Below are 10,674 nucleotides of genomic sequence, written 5' to 3' on the forward strand. Positions count from 1 at the left end.
AACAATGTTTTACCAAAACAAATATTTTTCAAAAGGCATTTACAACATTAGTACAAGAAGCAATGGCAAAGAACAGAAAAATCAATACACTGCAGCTTGTTCTTCCCATTACAAACAGCAAGATATTTAAAACTTTTCAAAGAACATAGTGCAGACTTCAATGTTGCAGAACACCGAACTTCAACAATACATTTAAGTCGCAAATGCATGTTGAGGCCACAGTTTTTTCCTCCTGAAGTTTAGAAATTCTCATAATAAACTAAAAATAAACTGTCAGGCTATTTCTCCAGAAGCAAAAAACCCCTCAAAAGCATAACAAATAAAACTTGATTTTTTTTTAAACAAGAAAAACCATCTTTGTAAGGTAGACAGTGCCACTACAAATGTATAGCTTTACAATTCAGCCCTCAGAATTCACTGTAATAAAAGTGATGCCATTTAAACACTTGAATTTTTTACAGGCAAAATCAGAACAGATCTGCCTTCTTTGCACAAAATGAACAGGTTTCAGATTTTTCTCCGACTAGCAGGGTGGTCTAAGCAGAGATGTCAGCTTTCTGAAAGCTAATATTCAAGAGGTGAGCATCTCCCTCTTTGCTGTCACGATCTCCCCTGGAAGGTCTCAACAACCCAGCTGCTTCCACCGGTTGCAACAAGCCAAGGACTGAGCCTGAGCTTCCTCTTCCCCTCCTGTACTAACATTTCAACTAATAGTAGCCTTCTCCTGGAGGCTCTTCCCATCAAAGGAATGAAAATTTATCAGAGACTCAAAAGGGAGAAGTGTCACGATATTATTTTGCCAAAAATCAAGATAAAACAGATGAAATCACTTGATACTGGAATTTAACCCTGGTGAAGCAATCCAGCAGACTGAAGTGCCCCATAAAGACCCCAAGCCTCCCAACAATGCCGAGTTGTTACAGTGGGACAAGGTGGCAGTATTTTCATCACCAAGAGTTCAAGGGCTTATTTGACCAGCTAGAGGCATCAGACTTTAGATTAATTGACAAAACAACCACTAACTTGCTTATTTTGTACATAATTTGAAATGAGGTCGGCATATACATGTTATGAGACAAAGCGACATTTTAAATACAAAGTAAGGTGCTGTTTCTCTACGCAATTAGAGGCAGCCAAGGAGTGACGAGTGAACAGTTTGGAAGAGCATCAGAAGGAGCCGCTGCCCCTCTGAAATACCTCTTGCAGGAAAAAAAAAAAAAGGCGGGGGGGGGGGAGCGAGGGTCGGGACGGAGCCAAAAGCAACGGCTCCGATGCAGACAAAAATGGATTTCAACCGGATTTCGCGTCCCCGAGCGGCAGGATCCCCTCGCGGACCCGAGCGGGCACAACGAAGGCCACAGCAGAGGGTGAGAGGGTGGCCGAGACATCGCCCCGCCGCAGGCCTGGGCCGGGCTGGGCCGGGCCGGCCCCGGGCCGCTTTCGCCGGGCGGTGCTCGGGCGCCACCCGCTGGAGCGCGGGCGAAGCCGCAGCTGGAAGGCGGCTTCGAGCCAAGATGGGGCAGAGGGTAACGCGGAGAAAAGCCATCGAGGAGCAACCTTCTTCCTCTCCCGTGAGGCTCCAGCGTCTCAGATCTCCACAGACGGAGCGTCTGAAAATGCCTGATTGAGTCACTGCCACTGGCACGTCCCGGCGGTGGCTGGTTGACATGCAGCGAGATGGAGAAACCTGCTTCACACCACGGGGCGAAAGCAGTTACCTACCTCCCAACCACACGCGCCTGGCAGGCGGCTGTGCAAGGCAAGGCACGGATGAAGGGAGTATGGAAGTAATATACATAAATAACAACAATAAATAACAATAACAAAGCAAAATGATGCTATTCTTTAGACAAACGCTTAAAAATGGAGTTTGAGCATGGTTCCACTCTTAGCAAGCACATATCCGCAACGCCACAAGCCACAACAGCACCTCGCTCGGACAAAGGCAAAGGCTGGGTTAGCTACGTGGCGCTGACAGCACACGGTACTGACAGGACAAGTTTGCAGGGAGTCAGCAGGGCAGAGCCTGCAGCACCACACTGGCACCAAAGAGGCAGGCAGGACTCCCCGCAGGCAGACCCATCCCTGCAGCTCCGGCCACACAATTCACCCACCGCTGACACCTACCCACCTCACATTTCAGCTTTACTAAGAGCATGAGAAAAAGAGGAGAAGAGGGCAGGTTATGAGGGATGAGAATTAAAAGATTCTTGAAAAATAGCCCCTTTAGAGCCTTTTTCAACTTTTTAATCTATGGTTTTGAACTTTTCATCATATGAGGGTACATGGATTGGCTGAGGACACACACATTCAGATTCAATGGCATACTACTCTTGCATTAATTTAATTTATAAAGCAATAAATCTATTATCTAACCATATGTATTCCTGTCCTTTTAAACAAACAAAAAATTATTTCCCTCTGGCCTCCCTAACAAATCGCAGCTTTATGTTGTACATCCCCCTATAAATTAGCTTAACATCTTACAGTACATTGAGTTTTAGCTACATGAAACTAAAATTAAAAATTATCCAAGACAGGCAACAGTCAGCTTAATTTGTCCACCGAACCGTTGCAAATGGAATCATCTAATTTATCATCAACAAGGGCGTCACCAGCAGAGATAAAGAAGTCATTATCCCACTCTCCTCAGCACTTGTCAGGCCACACCTGGAATACTGTGTTCAGTTTTGGTCCCTGCTGTACAAAAAAGATGTGGATGGGCTGGAGAGGGTCCAGACAAGGTCACGAAGATGATCCAAGGACTGGGAAGCCTGCCATATGAGGAAAGGCTGAGAGAACGGGGCTTCTTCAGCCTTGAGAAAGGAAGGCTTAGGGAAGACCTCATCACCGTGTTTCCATACTTGAAGGGTGGCTACAAAGAAGATGGAGACTCCCTTTTTACAAGGGGTCACATGGACAAGATGAGGGGTAACGGGTGCAAGTTACTCCTGGGGAAATTCCGATGGGACCACTGCTAAACTGAATCAATTAGATACACAGCACATCAGGAAGAGCAGCACACTGGCAAGGTGAACCCCATAATATTAATTTCAATCCACCTGCCCAGGTTAACACACACGTTCAGCAGTAAGAACTCTCCAAGCAGTAATGGGCCAACACAGCCATCTAAGATGCTGCTTCATGGGCTACTCATTTTTCCAAAGTTTTGTTCAGCAAGAGACTTCATCTCCTACATAAAACTTGCATCACTTGTGGTGCTAAACATGCATATTTTTTTTGCCAGTACTTTGGATCACACTTTCATGGAAAGACAATTTATCCTGTCAAACATACTTCCTTTCAGGTTATGATTAGTGCAACCCTAAGCTGTAGGTCTCTCTTTCATAATGTCACCTAAATAGATCAGTGGGGATAGAAAGAAAAAAGATAAAAAAACAAACTATCTGTCTGACAGTTTCGCATACTTGAAGAAGCAAAAAATAAATGTGTTTGGGTCCACATACTTCTCACATCGTTGTGCCTTCCTGTTCCATGAAATAGAAGTTTACAGGTCTAGAAGCCTGTGGCAATTCCTTGAAATATATTTCAGAAGAGTCATTTCATTGCAGGCTCACCTGAAATGCAGTTCAGCAAGTTTTAGATGACCTACCCAGCCATTTCTCAGTGTGTCATACTCCCTTTCTCCTTTATTCTAACACCAAACCCAATATTGTTCCGTTGAAGGAAGCATTACTGGTAGACAGTGGAAGCAAACACCTTCTGCATTCCAGTCACTTTCAACCAAAAGACTTGGGAAGTGAAGGCATTGAAAAAAGTTAACTGATAGCACTCAGAGAAAAAAAAAAATGTAAAAAGTTTCTAATTAATTAGAAGCTGAAGGTCAGTGATAGCCTATGCACCTCTGCACAGAGTGCCAGGGGCCAAGTCTGCACTGTACTCGTTTGGACACAGCGTCCCTCTCTTTGTCATGAGCCAAAAGCACACCAGTGGACATGCTGTCGATTTATATCCCTGCATTCTGAACTTGGATAACAACTATGTTAAAAGGTAATCCTAAATACCAGGATGAGGGCCCTGCTCAACAGATTCAATCAGCAGGTACGTTGCAACATCCCACTGTCACAAAATAAATAATGTATAAAAGTATTTTTTTATACATATACACACATCATCTTTTAATTTTATCTATATAAAAAGATATATTTATATATGTCTCGTAATGTATATATAACTGTATCTATACACTCACCTCAAAACTTCTTTTTCTTCTTTTTTTCTTTTTTTCCTCCAGCTAATCCACAGCTAGGGAAGGCAGTCCCACGGGAAAGTCTGTGCTATTCCCTTATCTTTCACATGAAATGCCCAGAACCTTCTTTTGATCTTTCCTTCTTCAGTATGTATACACAGTATTTACTAAAAAGCTCTCACTCTACCAAAACAAACACTACACTGTGAAAACAATTCTGGTGGAGAGAACAACAAAGCCTGATCCATAGAACAGATATTAGTCACACCACCACTTAATGAACTCCTGAAAAGCACTCAGCTACTGTTGGGGAAATAGAAACCCACACAGACTAAGCAAGCCACACTTCTGTATCTATAGGAAAAGCATCAAAAGATAAATTTCCAGTGTTGTTTACCACCATAAGCCACAAAGTCAACTAATATTTGTATATTGCGTATGAGCTGATTATCATCAAGATAAACATAACCCAATTCAAAGCCAACTCACTCTTAACCCCACACACTTGAATTCAAGTGCACAAAATACCTCTCTCACCCGTTTGTGACAGAATCTACTAAACAAACCTGTTGTCAACTTGGGAAACAACAAAGCTGACAATAACAGAATGGTTAAAAAAGAATTACAGTTCCTCAGGGCGATCAGGGCACACAGATGAAGTAAGGTATCTCAATCAAAACAGATGAAATTCCTCTGCAGTCAACTGTCTCTTCTAGAAATCCTGCCCTGCAGTTAGAATTTGTCTTACCTACAGACTATATCACAGACTTTATACGCTTATTTCTCTGTGTGACCAAATTGGTGGTATGAGTCTGTATTACAACAAGAAGTAAAACGAGTTTCCTGGTGATTTGCCTTCACATGACAGAAGCAAACTGAAATTTTTCAAGATAGTTGCAGAACTTACTGGAATACTGGTTAAAGTGAGTGCATACACTCGGAGGTATTCTGTAAAATATCCTGGTACCACATCATTTCATTGTTTAACAATAAAAAATTGAGAAGCAGAGACATCACTTCAGCATGCTTGCCAGCAAGCCACCAGTGAGCAAAGCAACAACTTTCAGATATCAACACCCAAAAGAATTTTGCGGGTTTTCCCCTCAGGGAAAACATTGCATCACCAACATATTCTTCTTCTTGCGCTCCATATTTCCCATTTGACCTCCAAGCTAGTGTGACAGTCCCCCATTTCAATAGCATGGGTTTGTGCTCTTTTCCAGTAATTCACACTGGCTCTGCAACCTTTCATTCTGTATACCTCTCAAAAGCTTTAACTCAGCTTTCAAAACTTTCAGTAACACTTGCCCCAAATCAATCTGGAGATACCACTTTGAATGTGGAAATGTGAAGATGAAAGTGCAGCATCATAACCATTCTATCATCAAAACAGATTTGGCTGGTGAGCTTGAGACTTTTGTTATTCAAGATATGAACAAAAACAATTATTAAAATGTGGCAGCAGAGCGCAACATATGCTTTCAAATAGCAGCCTGCAACAATATGAAGTTACACTTTTACTCATTGCCTTTAAAGATCTGCACCTTTTCTTCAGTCTTCACTTTTGCATTCAAAACAAGTCCCTTTGCCAAACTTGTCCATTATTATAAAGTAATTATTGCAGGGCATTAGCTTATATCCAGCAAAGCTGCTTGATCCCATAATGTAATTCTGATTTTTGACATTAGTACGTGGCATTGAATATAGCTTCGGTTCAAAGAAATACCAATATGCAAAAGCTCAGTGACTTTCAACTTCTGTGAAGTATAGGAACCTAATCTCTTTGATGGTTACTCATACCACAAACACAGACAATGTCTCCCTCTCCCCACCCCAAAAAACTCCTGTTTTCAAAAAAGGGTATCTGAATCTATGCTCACAGTGACAGGAGACACATTACAGTGCCTCATTCAATGTCTCATCATTTGAGAAGTAAAATCGTACAATACAGGTTTTAGCAAAGTTAAGGAGGCATGACGATATAAATCCTTCCTCCAAAAAAAAAAGGGGCTGGAAGTAAAGTTACCGTGACAAATGACGTGGGACCACAGCCAGGAGTTAAACTGATCAAAAAACAGTAGTTTTACTCAAGATTCTTGTGATCTAATGTTTTCATTTCATCATGTAGTCATGAAACTTTATAAGAGTTTCACTCAATACAGCTTGTTGAGAAGGAAAAAGTTAACGTAAGCAACTCCGAATTTTGAGAACTACTCACCTAAAACATTTTGGAAGCAAAAAAAAAATGTTAGAAGACTGAAAGATATAAAAGTCTTATCCTGTGGCACAGAAGAGAATACTACTTTAATTTTATCAGCCTTAAAAAAAATAATCAGGTGACAAATTCTAACGTTGATGCAATCTTGTCTTTTCAGGCGCAGAATTTGTAACTGCAATGAGATTCTGTTTGCTCAACAGTTGCAGATAATGTTTTCACATTACAAATGTTTGACATAAACGTATGAAAAAATTACAAATTATTGTCAGGTATTCATTTTCCCATTACTGATACAAGGTGTAGGCTTACCAGACACGTAACATCTAACTATTGAAGAATGGAAATCCAACCACGATATCCTACATCCACTTTTACCTGGATGGTCAACTTGGCAACAAGGACATTTTGAAACTGGATGCCTAGTGGGTGGCAGGAATCTGCAGTTTTGAAATCTAAGCCGTGGAGATGAGACAGTTCTTTCAACATTGCTGCAACTGAATACTTTTGCTCTTTGAAATTAATATATTGGCCATTGTTTAAAAGAGTATTATGTACCAATTCAGACATTGCTACTTGATTTTTTTAAATATGCAGTAACACTGATTTTCTGGTCTGCTTCAGCACAAGCAACATATTACACAGTACTTATATAGAGACAAAGAAACACAAGGGGGTTTTTGTCTTGTTTTTTTAAAACTATTGTAAACTAAGGCATCCAAATTCAAGTCAGTAACTTAAGTATCTCATTGGTTAAAGGCATAGTCCAAATCAGGAGAAAATAATAAACAACATCCACAGCAAGTATCGTGAATCATCCACTCAGATCAACAGGATATAAGGAGCAGTCAAATAGTGTGACAATTGTTCCCTTGCACCCAGATTATTCAGCATGATTTGTGAGACAAGAGTGAACTGGCATCATTTAAGAAGTGAGACCCCCCCCCAAAAAAAGCTAAAAAACTATTGTTATTGTAAAGCTAGAACATTTAAAGTAGAACATGAAGTTAATTGTATATGCTGAAGATTAAAACCATGAAACATACTTACGGCACCAAAACCATGAAGAGACTAAATATCAAGACTAGAACTATACAGGCTACCCATATAGTATCAACTTTACAAAGTAAAAAAAGAAAAAGGCACCTTTTTTTTTTTCATTCCTAAGATTTTTTCATTTTTTTCAATACTAAGATCAGCATCCAGTCACAACTCAAAAGTTCCAAGAAATTTTAATGCAAGTTCATTCTGAGTCGGTGAACTGTTTTGCCTCAAAGCTCTTAATTCTTTCATTAAAATCTTTTACAAGATTTTCAGCAAGAAATAAAACTGTCCAAAAACCAACAGCAAACATGGTATTTAAAAAAAAAAAAAAAGGAAATAAGTAAGTGTCATCTAACTATAAAATGAAAAGCTAAAAATGAACAGGGTGGGAGTAGAGGGACTGTGTATCATACCTTACTAGGAATCCGAAAGCTTTCAATAGGGCTGAGGTCATGAACACTCTCCTGAGGACTTCTTAGACCCTTTAAAAGAATTTGAACAGTCAGTTCAGACTGATTATTTATCTTGTAATCAAACTGCACAAGTCTCACCTGGTGCTGAATCAAATCCTTTAATACATTACACTGACATGAGGCTGGAAGGCTAAGACCTTATTCTACTAGCATTTAAGCAAGACCATTGGCATATAAATTATGCTCCTCAAACATCTAAGCATTTCCAACTTTATGCTACAATATGTACCTTTTCAGTACAGGTCACTAACATTTCTTCATGAAGTTCACTTATATCCTCCTCTCAACTTCCAGATGTTATTTTACATTTAAAAATGCATATGTGTCCAAAAAACACAACGTACTTCATTCCACTAACTTAATGGTTTAATGGAATCAAATAATCAAATTCTAGTTAAGTGATGCCTACTCTGTAGTGAAATTAGACAAACATGCCATCAAGTAAAAATAATATATTTATCATACAACACTATCAGGACTGATTTCCCTTATGCATGACTAAACTAAAAAAGATGCATAATCCACATTAGCTGCTTTATATAATTATTACTCTTTAAAACACATATAGCCACATAAATAGAAAATGCTGTAGTAGACTAAAGCTTTGTACAGGAAACATCAATTAACCAGCTGTGTATGTATTTACTGAATATCCAACACATTTTATGAATTTTATGAAGGAATACCACAGAATGTGCTGCTTAGTGCAATTTCTGCCAGCTCCCTAGGCAGAGGTGAATCCAAACATCCAAGTTTCAGATATGGTTCTGACTCCAGCTTCCCTTGAGACTTCAGGGTGTTCACATGAGCCATGAGTTTCAGGCAGACTTCCCTCCTACTCTTGCAGTTCATGCTAACAGTACTGTTTTCAAGCCCCTTTCAGGCCCTGGGTACCTACATTTCCTTTGAAACAAAAGGACCTATGCAACTACTATGCGAGTTTTTGATGAAAAAAGTTTACATTTATCCTTTGAAACTGATAAAGTGTTTTACAAGTTCATCGCTTTTGTGGTAACTATTACATTTTACAATTGTTCCATCTTCCTAGATGGAAAACCTCTTCATTTGGATTTTGATTCTCAGATTTTCTTGTGCATCATTTCAAAACATCCTCCCTTTCCAATTATCACCAGCAAAGGTGACTCACCTCTATGCATTGCAAATTCACGGTAAGAAACAACGAAAGCAACTGCTGCAGCTTCTCATACTTCACATGAAATCTTCAACACATCCTCTCAAAAATATGGAGTACTAGCAGCTTATCTTCAGAAGCAGTTCGAGTTTCACTTATCAAATGCTAAATAGCCTTAATCCTTCCCAAAGGCTGAAAATTGCATAAGTCGCATCATTTTCAGACCACAACATTTGCACACTGGGCAGGCTTCCCACGACTCCTCTTACTCAAGCTGAAAACTGATTGTTTACCCCTATACTGAAGGGGAGCAGAACGTTATTTTGGAAATTCAGCTTCCATGCCAGTGTTCAATTTTAAGTCCTGCCTCGTGCATAAGCATCACAACTCTGAGGACATAGTTTACGAAAAAACCCCACAAAGTTCAGTTTCTGACTTTCCCATCATTTGCTATAACTATCGAGAACATCTGATGTGCTGGGTGACTCAAGTGATTTTTTTAAGTTCTCAAATTTAGACACATGGGCAAACAGGCTTCATTTTAGAGATATTTCACGTATGTGAATGACTCGAATGCTCTTCTAATACATCCCTTTAGAAAGGCTCATAACCTTAGAAATCCCGGTCCAAACGTGGACTAGATGTACATAATCCTGGAGACAACTGGTGCAAAGAAGCGGGCTAACAGAAACACAGCAAGTGCTCCAGCACACACTCAGCATGTGCCCACCCAAACACCTCCCCGGCACCTCCACAGCCTTGCCTCCCTTTTCATCAACAGCGGCTGCCGTCAGACAAAGCCACGGTACAGTACCACGGCCCGGCGCTCCAAAATCGTACGTGACAAAAAGAAAAGTGACACAGACCAGCCGTGTCAGCTTCAACGCCGATTTGTCTGTTATCGCACAAGGTACGTGCTGGCACCTGAGCGTGCTTCCATTTCTTGATTTAAAGGGCGGGGGGGGGGAGAAAAAAGCTGGATGCATGTGTACCAAGAGCTAAGAAACACCAAGACTTCCCTCTTCCCACAAGCGGGGCTGAGAGCGATGCCCGCTCCCGGAGGCCCATCAGGGTGCCCGGGCACAGCCGCACACGCCTGCTCCGGCACCCGGCACCCCCCTCGCCGTCGGCCCACGCACGGCGCCACCGGGGAGAGGCCAGGACCCCCCCCACGGCAGGACCCCGATGCCCTCCCGAGCCGAGCCGCTCACCTGGCGGGTCATCAGCGACTTAATCTTCTGCATGATGGTACCACCGCCACCGCCGCCCCGAAAGCGCTCAGCAGCCCTGCGCGGGCGCGGGTTCCGGCCGGCACGGGGAAGCCATGTTGGACGCCACCTGACAGAGCGCGCCCGCTGCTCCCTGGGACCGGTAGTCCTCAGGCGGCGGCGCCCAACTACAACCCCCGTCAGCACGGCGGGGAGGGCGGGTACCCGCGAAGGGAGCGGGTTGGGGCGGCCCCTTCCGCCGAGGCGCGCCTGGCTGCTGCCGGCAGCCGTAGAGAAGCTCTTGTCTGGGAGGCGCGGGGTCGGCCGAGCTAGCGGCGCCCTGAGGAGACGTGGGGTGGGCCTGCGGTCGTTCCCGGGAAGCAGGGAGTCAG

General features: G+C 42.1%; 1 protein-coding gene across 1 annotated transcript in view; it reads right to left on the minus strand.

The window, feature by feature from the left end:
* VPS50 (VPS50 subunit of EARP/GARPII complex) overlaps positions 1-10,442 on the minus strand; it is a 94,605-nt gene extending 84,163 nt beyond the window's left edge. Inside the window, exons 1-2 of the mRNA XM_075746173.1 lie at positions 10,286-10,442; positions 7,883-7,951 (exon numbers count right to left, since the gene is read on the minus strand). Coding sequence (XP_075602288.1) covers positions 7,883-7,951; positions 10,286-10,318 — 102 coding nt within the window. The 5' untranslated portion in view covers positions 10,319-10,442. The remainder of the gene's footprint in view (positions 1-7,882; positions 7,952-10,285) is intronic.
* Between the last annotated feature and the right edge of the window lie 232 nt (positions 10,443-10,674).

Source organism: Balearica regulorum, chromosome 2, assembly GCF_011004875.1.
Source record: "Balearica regulorum gibbericeps isolate bBalReg1 chromosome 2, bBalReg1.pri, whole genome shotgun sequence".
NCBI lineage: Eukaryota > Metazoa > Chordata > Aves > Gruiformes > Gruidae > Balearica > Balearica regulorum.